Source organism: Epinephelus fuscoguttatus, linkage group LG20 (assembly GCF_011397635.1).
Source record: "Epinephelus fuscoguttatus linkage group LG20, E.fuscoguttatus.final_Chr_v1".
Taxonomy (NCBI): domain Eukaryota; kingdom Metazoa; phylum Chordata; class Actinopteri; order Perciformes; family Serranidae; genus Epinephelus; species Epinephelus fuscoguttatus.
This window is the reverse complement of record NC_064771.1, coordinates 26,047,166-26,070,026: the sequence shown is the minus strand read 5'-3', so window position 1 is coordinate 26,070,026 and position 22,861 is coordinate 26,047,166. Positions and strand designations below refer to the sequence as shown.

Here is a 22,861-nt window from a genome sequence, read left to right as displayed (position 1 = left end):
GGATACCATATCAAGAGAAAAGAGAGAGTCCTGCAGAGCTTGAGGTTGAAAAACCTTTTGTGACTACGGACTGAAAAATGTACTTTTTATATTCTGCCAAATAGAACAGATACATGATGCCTCAGCCCAGTCAGCAGGAGAAAATGTTGGCATTATACATTTCTCTAAACCACAAATACATTTGTACATTTCACATGTGTCATATCAATGTTTCTAATGTGATATAGTACATGAGTAGGTAAGCTGCCAAGCTGCAAACCGCTTTCTGAGACCAACAAACAACAAAACAGGTTGTTTTTTAGTGAGTCATCACTGTGTTTCCTACATTTTTTCTAGCCACCAATCATGGTTGTATTTTAGCAACCCATGGCTGTGTTTCAACCAGGGATAGTGCCACGAAAAGTGATGTTTTTACAAAGACAATGCTGCGTTTCTTGTTGGGAAAGTGCTACAAAAAGCACTTGTTTTTTTACAGAAACATCACTGCTTTTCCACCGAGGATAGTGCAACAAAAAGCGGTTGTTTTTGATCATTGCCATGTTTCCTGCCGGACTAGTGCCACCAACAGTGGCTGTTTTTTACTAAGACATTGCTGCATTTCCTGCCGGGATAGTGGCACAAGAAAATGGTTGTTTTTTACTGAGATATTGCCGCGTTTACTGCCAGAATAGTGCCATGAAAAGCGGTTGTTTTTTATCAAGACATTGCTGCGTTTCCTGCTGGGATAGTGCCAAAAAATCACATTTGTTACAGAAACATTGCTGGTTTTCTACCTGTGATAATGAAATGAAAAGCGGTTGTTTTTTACCTAGACATCACTGTGTTTCCTTCAGGGATAGTGCAACATAAAGCTATTGTTTTTACTAAGACATTGCTGCACTTCTAGGCAAGCCTGTGCCACCAAAACTGGGTATTTTAAGCCAAAACATAATCTTTTCCTAACCATAACCAAGTGGTCTTTATGCCTAAATGTGACCACATGTTAACCACAGTGTCGTTAAATCATAAAGAAACCTAAAATTTCAACATACCAGCTACATAACAACGTACAAATGTAGCATATCCATGGTTTGCAGAAATGCACAATTTATTCTGGCGACTGGGCTAGATGCCTACAGCATGGGCAAGCTGTTTTGCAGGGAACACTGTCTTTCTCACAATTAAGTTATTCTTTCTGCTGTCACATAATCAATTCAACATTTTGTTGTTCCCCCAAGATTTTTTCTAAACTGTCCCAAGCAGTATAAACTTTCCTCTCCCCCACTGAGACTGTGTTTTTACGGTCTGTGCGTAACTTTGGCTCAGCTCTCGGTATGTCTGTATCCTCTTTTTTTTCTTCCCATAATCACATCAGGAGTTTTTAGTACGAGAAGAAGATGACGAGATGTGCAATTGTGTGTCATAGTCAATACAGAACCTTTGTTACATTAGCATATAAAAGCTGTTTATATGCTGTAAAGGACCTTACCTTCTAGGTCATATGCAGCACTCACCTCCAAATGAGACCTCCTGTTTGCTGTTGATTGATTAAGCACTAACTCCAATTCATCAAGCCTGTTACAATTAATATATCTCACACACTGCAATGTTTGCTTTACTTGTATAAAAGCGGAGCAATGAAGACCACATGTAAAAGGGTGATGGAATTTGTTGATAAATCACAAAAGAGATTAATTTTCCAAGGTCGGCTTGGTCGTATTTTCTCAATTAGAACATTCAGAACAGGGATTGTCTTTGAATAGTAAGCTTTGACATTTATGTCTATATGTGAATATATTCCATTTAGATAAGACACTGCGAAATCCGGGTGTTATTTCCCTATACAAAGACGGGCAGAAGAGGCTGACAATGTTGAACTGAGATACAAGAGAAAAAATATTATAATTTAATGCAGGAGGAACAGAAGTGGCATTTAGTGACTGGCATCCAGGATTAGCTTGAAGTGACTTCATTGTCTTTCTGTCGGCGTTGTCAAATCTACTGACAGGCTAATCTGACTCTATTCCCCAAGCTAATATATTTTCTCTCAAAAAGTTATTTTGTCCTGTGCGGCCTGGCGACAGCACCACAAGACATAAACATAACTGTAATTACAGGTATTGCACCTGTCTAAAAGATGCAGAGGAGTTAACAGATATTTCTCTGCCAGAGTTTTAACACAAGTTCATGCAGGCGTAGCACAAATCTCAGTAATATTTGCCTCCTGTTGTGTCACACTTGCAGTCGTTATGTTCTGTCGTGGTTGTGTAGGTGTCAGGCTGCCTACTCTCGGGACATGTTTGGTGGCATCAGCAGCCGTAACGTGGCACCTTCCTGTTGACTCATGGTGCCTCACCGTGATGCCGACTCCTTGTCAGTCAGACAGAGCCCTGCTGGTGGCCTGTCCTGTGGGTAATGCATTTTAAATGGGGGCGCAACCCCCATCCCCTTCCTTCCGCCCATGCCTCATTAACTTCCCACTGATTGATAAACAGTGAGCTGCTGCTACCAGGCGGGGCGGGCGGCTTCTGGAATTAGACGCATGATGCAGTTGTCTGGTGGCTCATCGCTCGGCTGGGTTGAGATGAACCTACAGGTGCTGTCGGCTGGGTGGAAGGCTTTCTGTATATGTGTAGCTGTGTTGACTCAGTGATGTAAACAGTACTCCTGCATGGTGTTTTCTTGCAAGGTAAAAGTGCAAGGTAAAACTCTGATTTGATGGCATATCATGTTCTAGCCCATTTAAGGATAGGTTAACATTTTTCAAGTCTTTAAACAATAGCCAGGTGCCCATATAAACACTGGAACAGGTTTTGATTGCTGTAATCATCCCTTCTGTTCAAACTGACCATTATAAGATTCCTTCCTATTCTGCTTTCAGTGTAATTGATGGGGGAGGGGGGGGGACATGCTTTCCCCATTATGCACAAGGGTTAACCACTGTTGCCAGGAAACAGTCTAATCTTGGCACCCATTATGATGTATGCTATAAAGCTACAGACTATGTGAGTTAGCAGTCTAGGAATGCTAGTGACAAGTCGACTCAGTTGCAGATCCAGTGGATTGCTAGGATGTAGGTTTCAAGAGTGGTCGTGACGAACCTCTCATTTAGAACTGCTGGCCTCTCATTTGCTACTGGTGGTCCATCAGTGACCAGATCAGTCATCAGTTTGGGACAGACATGGCCACCACTGCCCTCTCAGTCCTGTTTCTATTAGGCCAGTGTTGGCCATGTCCAATGTTGGGCAGTAATGCGTTACTAGTAATAATATTACTTTTTCCAGTTACGAGTAGTGTAACTCATTGCTAATAACATTTCAGTGATAATATTACAGTTACCCCAAACCCACTCTCTGAACCCATCGGCTGTATTTGGCGTCTAACTTCCGGCAGACTGCGATACAGCCTCTGGGGGCAGACCCCCGATTTTTTGGCATTCCGGTTTGATTTGGTCAGAGGAGGCGAATATCTGTTTCCGACTTCTGTTTATATATAAGTAAATATGCTGAACCATTGCGATGGATTCAGAGTTTGCAGTGACGTCAATTATGTTCCGCCTCGTTAGTTCACCGCACGGACCGTTTAACCTGGCAACAACTGCAGCCAGCTCAAACGTGATTGGTCAATATCACGCGGACTACAAACAGCCTACAACCGGAAATCAGGGCTCTTCCGCTCTTCTTCTGGAGGCAAGATCTCCGGGGTTTGCCTACAGACTCTACATTCACTGAATGCAGAATCTGTATATAGAGACTACCCCAAACCAAACAACTCCTTACAACATTACTTTTGTTATCACATCATTACTAATATGAAATACAACATCAGATCAGTGGACTCATTTTTGTAATCACTGCAGCAAGCTAGCTTGGAAGATGGAAACGCTTACCTTATTGGCTGGAAATTATTCAAATTACTTTGATTCTGTTGGAGGAAACATGACAAGAACACTAGTGCTGCAAGGGGTCATACTAAAACTCTTTCCACTGTGAAAAATATGTCATCATACCTCCGGTCTGAAACACCTACTACGACCCACAGCACATAACATGAAGCTCCAGGAAATACACCCCACCAAAGATAAGTCCTCCTCGCCACGGAGGTCACCCTGCACTTGCTAAACAAACAAAACTGGATTTTAATCATAGACAGCTGCAGGCTACAAAGAAGTTGTGGATGAGATGTTGCTCCATGAGTGATTCTCTGTCTTCCAGGCAGAGAGTTGTGGGAAAATACCAGTCACATGCAACTAAAAAACCCCAGGTTAAAAAAATGAAAATCATTTGCATGCTATTCAGCCTTAGCTCCACTTACCAGTGATTACCCTGACATTCACACAGAGGAACACATCTGAATTGTGGGGAGATACGCAATGTAAGTGACAAGCCCAACACTGACTATGTCTGTATGCTGTATAGAGTGCTGCAGGGATGACGTTTTTTTGTAGGCAAACCCAGAAGCCAACATTGCTCCAGTCTCAGAACCCATCGGATACTAATCTGACGATAATGAAGCCTCTGGGGACAAGAGCTAATCTGGTGTAGTTGGCAGACAGCCGAGCCAAGACTTCCTTTTCCGTGTGCCAGCCATTTTGGCTAATTTCTATAAAGAGACATGCAGGCACATTAAAAAAAAAAACAAACAAAAAAAAAACCACACAAATAAATCTAAGTCATTGTCACACAAAGCTGAAGCGTTCTGCCTATCTCCGCGGACAGTTTGCAGTCTATCTGTAAACCAGAACACTTCCAATACCAAAATCTTGTCCTGTCGCCTATAGATGCTGCATACATATGCAGAATCTGTCTATCAACATTGCCCTGGTTCCCTCGACGAAAAGCCACTGGGATTTTCCATTGGATTTTGGATTTTTACAGAAAATGAGTTCTGTGGTAAAACTTATGAAATGTAGAAGTTTTGTGATTTTTTGCTGGAAGTAAAAAGCTTGTAAAATGGATTTGAACAAATTACACTACGGTCACACAACGTCACGACCACTAAACTTGTTAATTTGCTTGATGACGTTTAATGTCTTCAACAACCTCTGTAGTCTTGTTTAACCACTTGTAAGCCGCCACTTTTTTTTTTAAGACGGGTAAAAGCTTCAGAATTCAAAAGTGGGGTATTTTCTAATGATGGGCAGTCCAATGCTGCAGCAATATCGTTCCTTCCAGTTGATACATGTGAATGTATTGAACGTTTTGAGTTCTGACACTTGTCACTTTATCTGTGTAACCCAGATATAGCACATGCATGTTCAACAGCACTTTTCTGTAAAGCATTAACCAGTCATCCTGAATAAGCTAACACTCATAAAGGTAAATATTCATTTTAATGCACTGATTCAGTGTCCCACGTGTATGTATTTAGGCTACGTAAGCTGAATATAATGTTACAGAAAGGTCAGTGACCAACAATCTGTCGTTCTCTGAGGTTCAAGTAGCAGGTGTCCCAGTAACTTCCACAGTCTTGTGCTGCATTCATGCAGTGTAAAAAAAATCTAAGAAATGAGTTCCCGATCATATTTTATGGTGCACCTGATCGGTTTCCTTTGCTCTTTATGAATAACGAGTTGTTTAAACGCTCTGAGCAATAAAATACAGCACATCTTCTTTGTAGCCTCCATGTTGTCTCGACATTACAGCTAAAAGCTCATGAACACAAAAGTTGGAAGAATGAGCATCCAAGCAGCACGTGCATGCACCATTGGTCTTGACTGGCAGAAGTTTCAAGCACTTATTTCCAATTCAGCTGCATCTTACTGTAGCAGGGAGATCTGATAACAGTAAGTAGGCGAGTGGGAGAAGTCGGGGATTGACAGGCTGACCCAGGCACGTAGCAGACACGAAAAAGAGTTGTTCAAATAGACTTATTTGTTCGTATTCACTAATCACTAGTATTTACTGATACATTTTATGTCTTAGAGGAAAACCTGAAAATCTCTGAAGCTTGTTGTAACCACAGACCCTATTTCTGGCATCTAACCAAAAACCCGTTCAAAACAACCTCTTGACTTTGAGACAAGGGAACTGGAAGATCAAAACTTCTAACTAATTTTTGAGTTTTCGGACTCTGTCTTGCAGCACTCTATCGGAGAACACTCATACAAACAGCAAAGACATAAATGAATATTAGCTCTCCTCCTCTACCATTGTTAACAGTGCAAGAATGCCAGTTATGACATAATCATTATATTCACATGGAATGCCTGAAACAATTTCAGGTGGACGAAGGTACGGTTTGTTTCATGTTTTAGACCCACTAAGGTGTGGTTTCTTGGTTCTGTGTTGCAGACACATGGGTGTCTGCAGTATGTTCTTTTAAACCCTCCCAAAGTGTAAGAGGACAAGCAGTGAGACACACACACACACACACACAGTCACCACACAGTCACCACACTGGATTGTCTATTGTGGGCAGATGTTGAGGTTATGTGTCCGACCGAGAGCGCAGACCTAATTAAGACTGAAGAAACACATCATTTTATTTGGCTCTCTCTACTCTTTGGCCTTGCTTTGATCCGATGATTATTACCAGCTCTTTGGCTCTGCAGAGGAGTAGAGGGCGGGGAAGCATTGTGTCTCATGCTGACAGCTCCCAAACAAAATAACCCCCCTCCCCGGGTTGTTACAGCTGACACTCCCAGCTGGGTTGTCAGCGGTGAGGTCAGTAAGAGAATCCAGCTGCCTGCTGAGGTCTGTTCCTCTGCTGTGGATTAACACCAGCCAACCATCTGCTGGTGTCCTGTAGTGTAACACTGTACATGCACTCGCTGTATGTACAATACATGGACGCTCATCCTGGCATGTGCGAATCATGAACACAAATATACATGCTCGTGCTTTAATAATCAACCCAGGAGGGGTCCACATAGCTCTTTCGGATCTGTGCTCATTTGTTGATCTATTTCTGCCGTTGATCCTCTCCCTCCTGCTGAGTGTCCTTCCCTCCGCCAGACAAAGGAGCGGTGCTCAGTAACCTTCGTAGGTGACAAGGAGGGCAGCCATGATTGTAGTTTGGCTGTGACAGTGATGTTTTTTTTTTTTGTCATTACAGTGACAGGTCAGCACAGTTCAGCAGTTATGTAGTGTACTCAACCAAAAATCTATCTTTTGGGTGTCATATAATAAATCAACTCCCCTATAGGCTTTAAAAGTCCACTCTGAAGAGTTCATAGTTTGCTACTTCTTGGACAGCAGCTGCAGTACACACTAAGCCGTTGCAGTGGATTCCATTTGTGACCCAGAGCCACAGCACAACTGATAAGCATCAAAATCTTGAAGCATAATTCACTCCTGTGTTGTATGTTTAGTATGAACACTCATAGTTTCTCTGGAACATTAAGTAGAGCAATCATTGTGAGTGAGAAATAAGCAAATGCATTTCCTTTAGAGACAAAATATTGAAGGTTCATTCTTTACTGTCGAAACTGCAGCTTGATGAATAAATTGTTAACACAAGTTCCAACTTACTTGCTGTTTCCGATCACGTGACTAAACTAAACCATCTCCATGGCAGTTAACTCCCTCAGCTGAAGGAGGCCATTAGATGCGGATAAATGCATAGACTGTGTAAAAGTAATGGACGTTGTTACCATGATGTCACCCATTGGTGTATGGACTCCCGTTATAAAGCTTTAAATTTGGCAATTTGATGGTCGCCATCTTGGAGTTTTGGAGCCTGAAGTGACAAGTACTGACCAAATTTGAATAAAAGGGTGGTGGTAACTCTAGCACTAGTTGCTAACTTGGTTAGCATGGTACATTTACTGTCTGTGGTTAACTGCGATAATGCTAATGATAATAATCCACGCTTAAAACCATTGAAACAACACTTAGATACACTCACCGGAAAAACTGAACATCCGACTCTTTAGAGGGTCATGTAGCAAACATTGAACAAGACTTTTTTAGGTGACCCAAATGTTACAATTAACTTTCATGAACCGAAACTGAAACTGAGGGTTTAGCGAGGTCCTTGGATTGGCCCCACCATGGGTCAATCATCGCCCTGGTGAAGCGCCAAAAAAAAAAACAAACGATCAAACTTGACTATCTAGAGGAAGGAAAAAGTCATAACAAGGTTTCCGTAGGTGAAACTGCTGGAGTTACGGCTGTGTCCATATATGTCTATATGTGAATTTGGGGTCACGTTACCTAACCAACGTTGTCACCATGGAGCGTCAACAACAACAAATGGCGCTTGCCTGTCATTAAAAGCAGCTCTGCCCTCAATTATGCATAACTTTAAGCCTTAATAAAATGGAAACGGGTGATTTATATATAAATACACTCCCTGTGCAGTTGTCATGAACAGGGAAACTAGCTATAGAGACCAAATTTTTTGTACCAGGCTGTAAACATGTTTATTACTGCTGTAAATTTGGGCATTTTAACATGGGGGTCTATGGGAATTGACTTACTTTTGAAACCAGCCCCCAAGTGGCCATTATATGAACTGCAGTTTTAGGCACTTATGTGCTGGCATTGCATCAGGTTGTCCATTAATTTAATGTTACCAACAAGTCAGTGGAACCTTGTGTCAACAATTTTTGTATAAAATACCAGTAGTTGCTGAAACTTCTTTTTAAAGCGTGTATGTCTCATTCGACAAATTACCATATGACCATGATGCGGGTACAGCACATTTACCGTGGTGATGGTATTACAGACATGGTGGACTTCACAGTAGATGATACTCTTTGCAATATTTAAAACTTCACACACAAACAATGCCTAAAGTTTCATTTTTTCATATTCATGAGACATACTTTTACACACTCAGGAGTTCATTAACATCATGTTGACAAAAACTACAGGGAGTAGTTGCCTCCCAGTAAGAGCCTTACAGTGGTTGGCTAGTGGAAAGCTTTAACTGTGAAGCAGTGATGAGAAAACTGAGTTTGCAGTGATGGAGATAAATGAGCTGGCAGACGGTGCCACATTACCAGAGTATTGTGGTAATCTTCCCAGCCCTGCATGGTAGTGACCCCTGAATTTATGCTTCTCCTTTATCCATTCTTACAGAAGCAGGGAGAAAGACAGTAAAATGCCTCTGCAGTAGAGATTCTCTGTATTGATGTATTGTGCTTTCTAGATATAAACTGTAAATGGATCACTTGGTAACCTCAGAGAGTCACTTTATAGCGTTATTGATTCCCGCCTGTAACTAAAAATGATTTCTTCACTGTTTTCCTGTCAACATAAGCTCCCCATTCCCGTTTTTATCAGGTCGTACTATTATGTCCATCTGCTCGTTACTTACCGTTGTCTGCAATGTGTAAACTAATGACTGTTCTACCGTATCACATGGAATGAGTTATGGATTGATATTGAATGCTTCTTCATGGTGCATGCATGTGGTGTGAAAGTGGCTTAATAGAAAACATCACAGCAGCCTCTTTTCTGATCAGTTTTCTTTCTTGGTGCCTACAGCTGCTCAATTCAATTTCTATGAAACCAGGTAACGTTTTAAATCACATCAGACTGTTTGTCTTCCATGCAAGTCTGGCTTAAGACGTTGTGATTGATTTTTGTTAGGATGAAGAAGCCCCTTAATGTCCCTCATGAGCATTTGTTGTCTTTGCTTATTCTTTCTAGGGGGCTGTTTGCAAGTAACTATACAGAAACCCATTACCTGGAAGATGGCATTGCGGTCACAGGCTCTCACAACTTCACGGTATGTTAACACCCTTTTCTTTTCTTCTTTTTAAATTATGTTTAAGGCTGACACAATTCTCCATCATCCGCCCAGCAGCTCTTATGAACGTCGGGCTTCTATGGAGCTCTTCTTCTCGTCGGGTTCTGCTTCGTTGTGCTCTTATTAGGGTCAGCAAGGAAGTAAAGACAAACCGCAGTTAGACCCACTTTAAAATGGCCTGTAAGTGGGTAGTCTCATGCATAAAGAAGCCTGTACAGGTGAGCGGGCCCATTTTTGTTCTCTGCCAGCAGATTCATATTTGATGAAATAAAAGGCACACAGAGGTCAGGGAACAGACTCAGTTTTCGGAAACGGCTCAAGTCTTGTATAATGGATAAACTTCAGACCATTCCAAAAAATGATTTGTAACGCAGGTCTGCAAGAAGATACATCCGAGTGCACCTTAGAAGTCACTCTGACTGTGAAATATTATATTAGATTAGCCCTTATTGTCGCCCTTGGGAGAAGTTTGCCTTTCACATTCCAGAGAACACAAACCACATGACCAAACACATGTACAATTTAACTACAATTAACATACAATATCACCCCCAGATTCATACAAGCAGTGTTGCACAGATGCCCTACCTAAAGTAATTGCACATATTACAGTGTTGGCTTTTTGTACTTTATAATTGTAACTGCCCAGTTGCCAGAATAAATGTTGGCATTTTCGTTTTGGGTGGCATGGTGGTACAGTGATTAGCATTGTCACCTCACAGCAAGAGGGTTCCTGCTTTGAATCTGGGGTGGGGGAGCCCTTCTTTGTGGAATTTGCATGTTCTCCACAATGTCAGCGTGGGTTTTCTTTCTTCCTCCCACAGTCCACAGACATGCAGGTTAATTGGTGACTCTAAATTGCCCGTAGGTGTGAATGTGAGTGTGAATGGTCTCCATGTGTCACTCCTGTGATAGTCTGATGACCTGTCCAGGGTGTACCCTGCCTCTCGCGCAGTGTCAGCTGGGATAGGCTCCAGCTACCGTGCAGCCCCTAACAGGACAAGAGGCTATGGAAAATGAATGAATGAATGGATTGTTCGTTTCTGTAAGCCACGGACATGTTACAATTGTGCATTTCATACGTGTCATATCAAAGTTTCTAAAGGGACGTAGTATATGAGCTGACTTTGTCACCAGGAAGTGGAGGGGATGGTGGATGGTGTGGCACCTAGGCGAGACACTTTTCAGCAAGTCATCACTGCGTTTTCTAGCAGCATTTAAGTCACCAAGCTGGTTGTTTTCTATGGTACCATTGCTGTGTTTCCACTGGTATAGTGCTATGAAAAGTTTTTTTTAAACTGAGACATCAAAGCATTTCTAGCGGGGATAGTGTAACAGAATGCTGTTATTTTTTACAGAGACATTGCTGTGTTTCAAGCCATGATAGCACTAGGAGAAGTAGTTGTTTTTACAGAGACATCATTGCATATCCAGGCATGATAGTCCCCGAAGAAGTAGCTGGTTTTTACTGAGAAATTGCTGCGTTTACAGCCATGATAGTACCAGGAGAAGTAGCTGTTTTTACAGAGACATCACTGCATTTCCAGCCATGATAGTACCAGGAAAAGTGGCAGTTTTTACAGAGACATCACTGCATTTCTAGGCATGATAGTCCCAGGAGAAGTAGCTGTTTTTACAGAGACGTCACTGCATTTCCAGGCATGATAGTCCCAGGAGAAGTAGCTGTTTTTACAGAGAAACTACTGCGTTTCCAGCCATGATAGTCCCAGGAGATGTAGCTGGTTTTACAGAGACATTGCTGCATTTCCAGCAGGGATATTGCAGTGAAATGTGGTCATTTACCAAGACAATGTTTCCTGCCGGCATGGTGTGAAAACCAGAAGTTTATTATCGAGACACTGTTTTTGTGTTTCCTTTTTAGCCCCCCCAAACCGGGTATTTTAGCCAAAACATTATCTTTTTCTATAACTCTGTAACTATAACAGAGTGGTTCTTGTGCCAAAGCCTAACCACACATTAACCACGAGCGTTGCTGAGACATAAAGTTTCAACATATCTGCTACATGCATATGTAACATATCAGTGTTTTTCAGGAATGTACAATGCCAATGTTTATTCTTGCAATTGGGTTGAATTTTAAACAAATCCTCCTTTTTTGCCTTAATGTTAATTACATTAAAGGTTGGGTTTTGGTCTTCTTACAATTTCTTCTGATGTCTTTTAGTGCTTAGATGAATATATCTCATCTTCATTCAGCTCATTTGTTTTTTTTCCTGAGCAACATATGTTCTGCTTTCAAAAACAATGGCTCTTTGAAAACGTCTTCCAGGGATCCATAAATATCCCTCTATGGAAGGATTTTTATTTTGAGGTTTACAGCATGATGTTCGGAAACTACATGTACAGTATACTGTAATAAATGAGTGTGATATGGCTGCACCACGTGGAACAGTTTTTATGCCTCAAAGCTTCCACCTGCTCCCCTGATTCCAGTGATTTGATCATCTGCAGTTTGGAAAGCAATTAAACGTCTAATTTTTGTTCAGATACCCAGAAAGCATAATAATAGACATGCTGTGAGGTCTGTGTACAGAACGCCTGGCCTACTTATGCTGAAATCCACAAAAGAGGAGATTAATATAATTCAATAATGGCCATCCCACACAGTAAAATGAACAATATTTTCCACTTGAGACTGCTGTGAGACCAGAGCTGGACCGTCACTGGCTGGGCTTGGCCAGCTCATCACAATTGCTGCCATTCCAAAGCATGAAGACAAATGAAGGGGTTGTAGCCGGTCAGCTCAGTGTGGCCACAACTTATATAGCAAGCACATGGCATGAAAGGATGGTTAAAGGGACGGATTAATTGGTGTAGGGCTGCTGCAACTGTTTTTTTTTCTTTATCAAAATTAAGTCTGAAGAATATTTGAGGATAATGAAAAATGGCATCACATTTTCCCAGAGCTCAAGATGATGCCCTTATTAGGCCTGGCTTGATAATTCGGTTATCGTTCATCTTGCGATATATGGACATAATCTTGATCATTTTGCTGTATTGATATCGCCTGTTGTGTTTACATAAGAATTTCACCAACATTTTAGCCACCATGAGGCAGGAATAAACAGCAGGGTTTTCCCGACCATTATAAGATGCTTCAGAGACAACACAGTGTAGCTTACCAGTAGCCTGCAGCTGCACTTTTGGAGTGGTCAGAATTTCCATGTGGGAAAAATCCAGGAAGTAAAGCAAACGTTGAAGAAGAGTACACTTGCAAGATAAATGTGACACTTTCTAATGTTTTAATGGAGGGACAACTACGCAGGTTGATTTTAGCGCTGCTCATCGTGGACTATATTGCTGTCATTGTTCATTTTAGTCAAACCATACAGTTTGAAAACGAGGCGCGGCTCCAACTAGAAAACAATGTTTTGATGCATTGGATGTGCTGAATGTGCATATTAAGGCAGTACAGGAGGAGGTGCACATTAATAATCCTCCAGGACTGTAACATGCTCATGTTTAACCCAAACAATGTGTCATGTGACTGCAGTTGGTTCACATCCAGGTCAGAACACGTTCTCACCACAAACAAACAGCACCAGAGTTCGTTTGTAAACGGACCGAGACCACCTCTTCAAGAAGGTCTCAGTCTGGTTGTTTTGGTGCACACCTGAGTGCGACTGCTGTGTTCATACCTGCCCAAAGGAACCGCTCTTAGGGGGCAAATGAACTTGAGTTCGATTGAACCGAACCAAACAGGGCAGGTGTGAAAGCACCCTCAGTCACAAGAGGCATCGCTTGGTTTTGTTTGTCAAATTTAATATGAAGTCTCAAACAGAGTAAATTTGGGCTTTTTGTATCCAATTCCAATGTGTGAATATTCTTCAGAATTGAAAGTTCATTGCTCTTTGAAAGGGTCTACTTGCATTATTATACTAGTATATTGTTATTATATCAGTGACCTAAAATGGTCTCAAAATGACAATTATATGGTTAATCACAATTACTTCTGGGTCGATATATCGTCCAACAAAAGTAGTTATTTTGCCAGGCCTAGTCCTTTATATTGATATTTTTTTTGTTTTGTTTTGTTAAACAGCCCAAAATATTCAAATTTAATTTTTATAAAACAGAGGAAAGAAGCAGGTCGTCACATTTGATTATCTTGAACCAGGTGGTGTTTCTGCCTCACGTTTGACTCTAATGACTTCCTACTGATTTTCTGTCGAGCACCTAGTTGATTAATCAACTAATTAATCCTGCACTTGATGGATGGGTGGATTAAAAATTAAATGGATGGACCAAAGGATCACTGCCAGTAACCTGTATCTACCTGCTCAGTGTGAGTGGGAACTAACGGACATCTTTCAACCTCCATCCCTACTCTCATTCCTCTCTCATGACCACAGTCAGCTCTTCATGGGAGGGTCTTTTTTACTGGAAACAGCCAGATCTTTTGAGACTGATCCATAGTTAATTTATTTGTCCTGCCGGCAGGGAGGAGACTGATATAGTGATCTGGGCAAGGGATCTAGAGGGTTCAGTTGTGTGTCAAAGGCAAGGTACTGCCGGGAGTGACTTCAGCGTGAGTCAGCCCTCCCTTAGTTCCCTCTTGTCTGTTTTACATCCTCTCCCTTTCTCACTAAAGTCCACAATACGATAAATGAGTGCCATGTGCTGAAACAAAAGCCATCTACTGGGAATATGATTCCCTCGCATGGGTATTAAAGAGTTAACTTAGAATAATAAATGCATATAATAAACAATGTAATGTTCACACTCGGGGTTGCCTCCCATGATAATCTGGGTATTAGTTATTAATCTTTCTTATTCCAGATATGAAGGTGTAAGCACTTTTCTTTCTCATTTCTCTCTGCAGAAACCTTAGACACAAAAAGTCTATTCATATCCTTTATGTCGATGCATCATAGTCATGATCTCATCAAAGAAACATGAGGTGGTAGCATTAAGTCGGCACACTAAATCCAGCCCTGCTCCTCCTCGCTACACTAAAATTTCATATTTCATGTAATGGGCTGTCCTTTCTTTGCACCTTTTTACCTCACTATAATGGATAGTTCTCTCTCAGTACACCTCTAGGTATAGATATGGAAAGTGGCCAAATAGACGAAGGCTTTCAAGGCTTTGGGTCCACGTCTTGAATGTCCTCTGAATAAGAAATTGTTTTTTAGGCCGCATAGGTTTGGGCTCTGATAACCAAATCCATTTTTCAACCCTGTCCCCGGAGAATTATGTTTATATTCTACTGCAGTGTTTTGGCAAATGTGATTTGGATGAAATGTAAGTGCCGCATGGATTGTGTTTATTGGTAACATTTAATTCCAGTCCAATTTTCTTTTGTTAGTAGTATCTACGTTTTTGGAGACAGGGTTGCCACTTTGGATGAGGGTCCAAGTTGCACACAAAAGCACAAAACAAAATGTTGAGATGTCTATTTAGCTGAATAAAGATGTTATATGGCTTACAAAATTCACATTTAGTTATTTAAATATTAGATTTTTGTTCTTTCTTCATTCTCAATTGATATTTTTGGCCCCCGAAGAGCGTGAAATCAACATATTATCACCGTACAAAGTCGTTTATGGCAATTGCATTTGCAAACAGCTGCCTAATACACATCCAGCAAACATGGAGCAGCATAAGCATTCCTTTGGAGTCATGTTTCTGGCAATCCAATGAATTTAAGTCCATTAATCACTCTTCTTTTAGCTGTTTTGGTTTGTTGCTAAATGCTCATCTATGCTCACCAGTGAGTCACCAACTTTTTGGTTGAAAACAGCTGTTTTTTTGCAGCCGTAATGGCTGGAAATCATGAGAGCGGTTACCCTGAACCAAAAAAGCAAAATTGTGAGACATAAAACCAAAACAAATTCAACCTGAACAAGACTAAAATGCACAGTTGGGTGATATTTTCTCATGGGCCATTATTATAAGCGGCCCCTATCACATTACATTCAATCTGTTGTTTCTGAACATATTAATTGGTGCAGCTTTGAATATTACATTAATCATAATAGGCTTTTGGGCAGTATCATGGTATCACAGTATACCAGGGTATGTACGACAGTATGATTTTCAGTACCAGGGGAATAATTTGATGAGGGATTTCTCAAGGCCCAGACACACCAAGCCGCCATCCAAGAGCTAGTGCCAACAAAAGCCGACTGTTGTGTCACCTCACATTGCCTGTGTGTCAGCCAAAAAGTTGCGCCTGAATACACCGCAAAGACTACAGCTAATGGCCAACTAGCACGTATGTTCTGCGCCTTCATGCGAGGGAATAACCCTATACACCAGCAGGCAGCGGTCGTCTGCATTTGTCATTCAAAATGTGGGAACCACAAGACTGACATAGATAGATTCAAGATGCTAGTTAGCCAGTTAGCACATTAACAACACAATACAGTGTTGAAAGAATAAAGGATGTGTGTCGTGTGTTGGGGAACAATAACAAACTATTACAAACCATTTCTGCTAAAGAGCTGGATGAAAAAATGATCTGATATAACAAGTTTGCTGCAATCTCATGCCCTCTTGACCTTAGCCTCTTGTGCTTTGAGCTGAACTGCCAGTCAGAGTAATGTCTTTCACTGATTGGCTCTAAGGGCTCCAATTCGTGCTGATCAACTGGAAAACAAAGTGACAAAGGCCGAAAAGGACTGTTAGGGGCCAAGGGTGTGGGGCACACTGCAAAAACCTGGGTGACAGATGCTAATGGAAGGCCAGACATTGGTGTTAGGGCTTTTAAAGGGACAGTATACCCCAAAATCATCATTCCTCCTTTCCCTTTTACTTGTAGTGCTATTCATCAGTCTAGGTTGTTTTTGTGTTGGAGATAAAAGCTGTTGAGATTTCTGCCTTGTTCCTATAATGGACCTAGATGGCACTCAGCTTGTGGTGCTAAAAGTGCTAAAAAAAAAAATACAGCTGAAAAACTCAGCTTCAATGTCTCTTTCCAAAAATCATGACCCAGTTACTCAAGATAATCCACAGACCTTGTTGTGAGCAGTTTAATGCAGGAACTATTTTCATTTTGTCTACCAAACTACACCCACCAACTGTGTCACTGGGGTGGTCTTTCACAATCAAACCCTGAAGGAAAGAAGATTTCAAGAGTTTCTTTGAGCTAGCTAACATTACAGCTCAGCTGATAAGGGTGCCATAAATGTTTACATCTCGCACTCTCTTGAGCACAGCCTCTCATCTGTGAGTAGATGCACACTTCCTTCTGCATGGTGATAAGGTTGGCAGGTGTGGTTCAGTAGAAAGAAAATAGTTTCTACATAAAACTGCTCACAACAAGGTCTGTGGATTATCTTGAGTAACCAGGTCATGATTCCTATTCCTGGAATACATTGCTGTTGAGTTTTTCAATTATTTTATTGGTGCTTTGAGCACCACAAGCCAAGTGCCATCTAGTTCCATTATATTTGAGAGAAGGCAGACATCTCTACGGCTGATTTCCCCAACACTCTGCAACTCACAAACAATATAGTCTGATAAAGAGCACTACAGAAAAGAGGAAAAGATTTGTGTTTTTAAATTTTTGGGGGAACTATCCCTTAAGGGATTCAACAATTGGATCCAGATTTGAGAAAATGATGAGAAAACATTATTGAGATTAACTTGGTTTTATTAGAGTCACTGTGAAGAAGTTCTGTGATGCAAGATTAAGCAAGGATCCCCTTTATAACCAGAAACTCATTCACATATTGAACATGCAAAATCAGCAGCCTCTCAAGTTTAGCCACCTAGACGGAGGTCGGACATTGAAATTTACTGCCTGTACTGTATATTTAGAGGCAGGCAAAGAGGGGGAAAACTCACATTTCCTTGTTTTCCAGAGCAGGGTGGCAGAAGGAGCCTTTGGTCAGACCTCACCTGAGCAAGGCCGTTTAACTGTAGCAGAGGGGCTGTTTTCACTCTAAACCAGACGCTTCCTCCACGCCCTCTCCCTGCCAGGCCTGGTTCAATAAACATGGGCTTAATTCACTTTCTTTACTCCCTGCTGCAGCTTGACAGGTGGTCCGTGAAAGCGGGTACCTGGGAACGCAGCAGCACGCAAAGATTGTGCTGGGAAATGGGAAACTCCGCACAGATTTCAGCCATCATCAGCCTGTGGTGATGAGTGTGAATGGCTGCTGCTAACTCTGCAAAAGGCTATTCCCCCAGAGTTAATTTGCTCATATTTCACAGTGATCCGCTGGGACGGCTGTTGCTGAACTGTGCTTAAACCTAAAGACATGTTTAGTGTCACACCGGTCCCATTCCTCCCGTCTTGAATTTCAAATACTGATGTCTTTTTGTCCATGTTCCCTCAGGCAAACTGCTACTACCACGGTGAGGTGGAGGGCCATGTCAACTCGGATGTCAGCCTCAGTACCTGTGCTGGTATTAAGTAAGTGTGTCAGACACTTTTTTCACTTTACAAAGCAAATACTTACCATAGCTGCACCGTGTACAGAGTTTTTCCTGTATAAGAAGTAGTGTTGTACGCAAGAACACCTAAAGGGAGACCAAGGTATGACCAAGACCACAATATACTGGGACCAAGACGAGAGCAAGTCTCACACTGCACGGCACACTTACTATATAATGTAGAATATGTATCATAGGCACTTCTGAAATTGATTGAAAAGATCCACATTCCTCTGAAGACGCCCACAGGAAAAAAAGATTCCTCTTCAGACACCTTTTTAAATGCCATTTATAATGTATGTGTGTATGTAGAAGTATACTACGAGAAATGTCTTGATAGAATAATCATTCCTTTGTTTTTAATGAGCAACTTAATGCAAACACTAAAGCTCCTTTCCCACTGCACAAAAAAACACCAACACTCACTAACTTCTCACTTTTGTATTTAATGGAAAATGTTACAATTGCCATTCACTCATGGGACCAATGACTCTGCAGTAGTCACAGGTTTTTATCGGCTCTGGGGCCAATCGGCCTCCATCGGCAGTGATGGAAATACAACACTCTGTCTTCAACAGGCAGGTTGAAGTTTTAATAAAAAGTGAGCTTTAATGCAGCTCATGAGAACATCCAAGAACAGGCAGGTAACTAAAAGTTCAAAAGAAAGAAGCCTAACTAAAACCAACCGGGATAATACAATGAACTCAGAGAAGAAATCCAAACAAAGGAAAGGAAACAGAGCAGGGAACGACACCAAGAACACAGGGATGGACACAGACAAACTGACAAGGAACAAAGGGAAACACACAGGTATATACACACAGAAACCTAATCACAAGAACAAGACACAACTGGAGTAGGAGGACACGGGCAAAAGGAGGAAAATGGTGACTGACCTACAACAAAGGTGTGGAGGGGAACACTAGGGTGGAGCAAACAAGACTAATATAGAACAGGTGTGAAGGGAAGACTCTGGGAACAGGGAAGGATAACAAGACAGGAAGTAAAACCAGACATGCCACATGAGAAGAGAATCTACAAAATAAAACAGGAAACAGATTAAACACAAATTAATAACATGAAACAAGAAACACACACAAGAAACCCCAAAACAAAATCCACAAGATAACAAAACATAAACTAAAACCCAGGTTCAATACTGTCTGTCTCCACCCAAGCAGCACTCGAATATCAGCTCAAATTTAGATGGCACCAAGTTTGAAAGAGAGGGACTGAATGAAAAGATATATAAAAGAAGTAACTGCCGTGACATTGTTACCACCATGCTGCTTTACTGTTTACTTACCTGTTTTTCAGCCAGGATGTGACATTAAATGTGACACACAAAATGGCATACTTGTCTACTGCAGAACTGTGCACATGGCTCTAGTCCTCTGGCAATGGGAATGAAGTCTATCGGCTATTTTAAGCAGGTGTTCCCGCGTCTAAAAACCTGCATACACTAATTTCGGTAAAACAAAAAAGGTCTCTACTCAACACTCCTTTTTGGACAGGCAGTTTAGTGATATCCGTGTATTTGTGGTCTTGACTGCTCTTGAAATAAGATCTTGAGTCCTCTTTGTCTGAGACCGAGACAAGACTGAGTAAAAGTGTGGTTGAGTCCGAGACGTGTCTGTCAAAAAGTAGTCTTAAGGCTTGTCCCGAGACCAAGACAAATGTCGACTTCTCTAACACTGATAAGATGTGATTATTACTGGCATCTTGGGTGTTCACTATCGGCTTACCACCAAATAAAATGGTGTAGGTAATGTGGCTAGGCTGTTGGCTTGTTTACAACCTGATTGCTTATTTTGGTGAGCACAATGTCATCAAAACCATTAAAGTGGTCATTAAAATTATGAAGATCAGACCCAGGATGTAATAAAACGGAGTTATCCTTTCAGTCTGACTGGAGGCCAAGTCATGAGTTTCAAGTGTACTACTCCGAGGAAAGGCACATCGACAGACCTCAGCAAGTAGTGAATTTTGCTACATTAATACATTGAGATGACATCCTGTATATACTGTTGAAAAGCAGTAAACTTGACGTATTGTAGGGTTTTAGACAAGTGAGGAATTTCAGTGTTGGAAACACTGTTTGCAGATGTCAAACGGGAATGATTGCAGTAATATCATTGGACACCATCAGGAATGTTTTTACAAACCAGCCAAATGTTTACGCCCTCTGCAGAGTGATTGGCCTGATTGTGAAGTCCCTACTGTTGCCCTTAGTTGAAATTCTTATTTATTTATTTATTCATTTCAGTTTTTCTGCAACCTCTCTGCACAATGACAGATGCACAGAACTTTTTCAACAGAGAGCTAAACATTGCCTGGCTCACCTAAGACAAATGGTTCTTGGTTTGGGTTGGCAGTGCTTAGGCTTTGTGCTCGGGGGGGTTGAGTATGAGTTCATGTGGTTGTGAATATTGTGCAAGGTTTGTGAGAATCTCTCAGTTTATCCAGACTCGCTGCATGAAGATGTCACTTTAAATCACAGAGGCCACTGTTCAAACATGAGAAAAGTTAGGAAAGAGGGAACAATGGAAAAACTTAGAGATACTTCTCCTCGGTGCACTCATCACAACAGTGTATCATCTTTTCTGGTAATCTTAGGAAGTCACACAAAAGTCAGGATCTTTTTTATTTGAGCCAAATCAATATTAACATTCTCTCTTTATGCATATCTGATGTGTTTCAGTGCAGTTCCAGTATTTGAATTCTGGAAAAATGAATAGAATATGACGAGGCACCTTGTCTAACCTCTGAGAAATATTCTCCCCACAGGGGCTTCATAACTCTTGAAGGCAAATCCTATGTACTGGAACCATCTGCTGATCACTCCGATGGGACTCACTGGATCTACACAGCTGAACACCTCAATTTTGCTCCTGGCACCTGTGGCCATGATTTCAACATATCCTATCCCATTGAACATGCAGACGGCAGTCCGTTCAGGGCTTTCAGCACAAGGGTAAGGCTCATTTAACTGTCTGCATTTTATCTCCAGCTACAAGTAAACTGTCTGGGAGATCTGAAAGAAAGTATCTGTCTTAAAGATTTCTTACTCCTTTTCTGTCTTTCTTTTTTAAAATATTTCAGTCAGGACCACTTTAGTCAAAGAAACCTTTATTTCCATTTGCAGTATTATATTTGGCGGTATGGCTCCGTTCTAGGGCCTGTCTGCCTTTCCTCGGGCCTACGCTACGTGAAAAGTCTTAAGGCAGAGAGAGCACACCTCTCTGCCCTTCCACGTGCATACGAGGAAAGCCTTAAGGCAGAGAGCGCAAACTGCCCTGCCCTTCCATGCGCCTACATGGAAAGCCTAAGGCAGGGAGAGCAGAGCAAAGACCCCCAGGGAACAGTACAGAGCATCATCAATGACAAACAGAAATGACATTAATAAGTCAGGCACAACATGAAAAGGAGGAGCTGGGGTGGAGGCAGGCTGCAAAGCGGCTTGCAGAGGAAGCAGCAACAGTAGACAGGCCAGAGCAGTTTAAACATGGTGTCCTGAATGAGATTCTCCAATTGGTTGCATAGAAAGGAATTATGTGATCAGTCAGTTGATCGGCTGTTTGAGATCAGCTGATGTAGCTGGAATGTGTGCTTGACATCGTGTCCTGCCTGAACTAACGCTGTGCTAGTTTTGTGGGGTGTTTATGCTTTCATTACTAAGTTGAGAGTAGAGAGATGGTAGAAAACGAGTGGTGGGAGAGATGGGGAATGACATGCAACAAAGTTTGTGGGGTGGACTTGAACTGGGAAAGTTGCAGCTCATGGTCGGCACCTCACTCTGCACATTTGCGTGTCTGCGAGGGTCCGCTTTGGTTCTTGTGATGTATTTCGTAATGCCACCATCTGTCCATGTCCATGAGGAACCATTCAGACCCTTATGTTGATCCCTGCACAGGCCAGCATTTGCAACCATGTGGACTGTGCGCATAGCAAATGCGCCGACTGTGTATGCTTCAGTTACAGAATACGATCTTTTGTTCAACACTCCAGTCCAGTTATTGGTTTATGCACCTCTAGCTGGTTTGCTGCGAAGAATAAGACAACAAAATGGATGCATGTCTTGTATGTATGTGCTTGTACTTGCATATACTGCATTTTAAAGCCTCTTCGAGGTCAGTGCTTTTAACGATCCCATGAAACAGCTGGCAGAGAGTGCTATTTGATTCCATATATTTATGTATTCCTGTAAAAACAGGAAACTATCGAGGTACTTGTCATTGATATTGATTGCCCCCCGCCAAATGTCTGATTGACTGTAGCTGCTAGCTCAGCATGGAGAAATGCCCTGAGGACAGCCTGCTCTGTTGTTGAGCTCTTCTCGTTGCCGTCATCGCCTTTGCCTGTGGATTTTACCGACAAATCAGATCAAGGTGAAATGAAGGAAGAACACAGCTGCGATCAAGTATTTTTTGGAGTGAGGCAATACATGTTTGAGCTGAGATCCGAAGCAGAAAGCATTTAACTGGACGCATAATTCAAAATCTGTATTTTTTAAATCGCTTTTCAGGAAATGACAAATGCTAAAATACCATTAGGAATACCCACAAAACAACTTTTTTGTCACTGTGTGGCCACATACTGCCATATAGGTGATGATCAGTACAAAGGGAACATTAAAGCACCTCGCCTTGCTCAGCATGTGAGTGCTGAAGAACCAGTTTTTTAGACTCCAGAGCACCTCAAGCTTCCCCCGACTTCCCGCATTTAAAACAAATTGAGCCTTTTGAGTCTGCTTTTCTTTGTGTTTGCCATTTAAATGTTT

General features: G+C 41.6%; 1 protein-coding gene across 1 annotated transcript in view; it reads left to right on the top strand.

The window, feature by feature from the left end:
- The window catches only part of LOC125881077 (disintegrin and metalloproteinase domain-containing protein 12-like), a 116,567-nt gene that overhangs the window by 49,188 nt on the left and 44,518 nt on the right, over positions 1–22,861 (top strand). Inside the window, exons 4-6 of the mRNA XM_049564031.1 lie at positions 9,579–9,657; positions 17,985–18,061; positions 20,869–21,055. Coding sequence (XP_049419988.1) covers positions 9,579–9,657; positions 17,985–18,061; positions 20,869–21,055 — 343 coding nt within the window. The remainder of the gene's footprint in view (positions 1–9,578; positions 9,658–17,984; positions 18,062–20,868; positions 21,056–22,861) is intronic.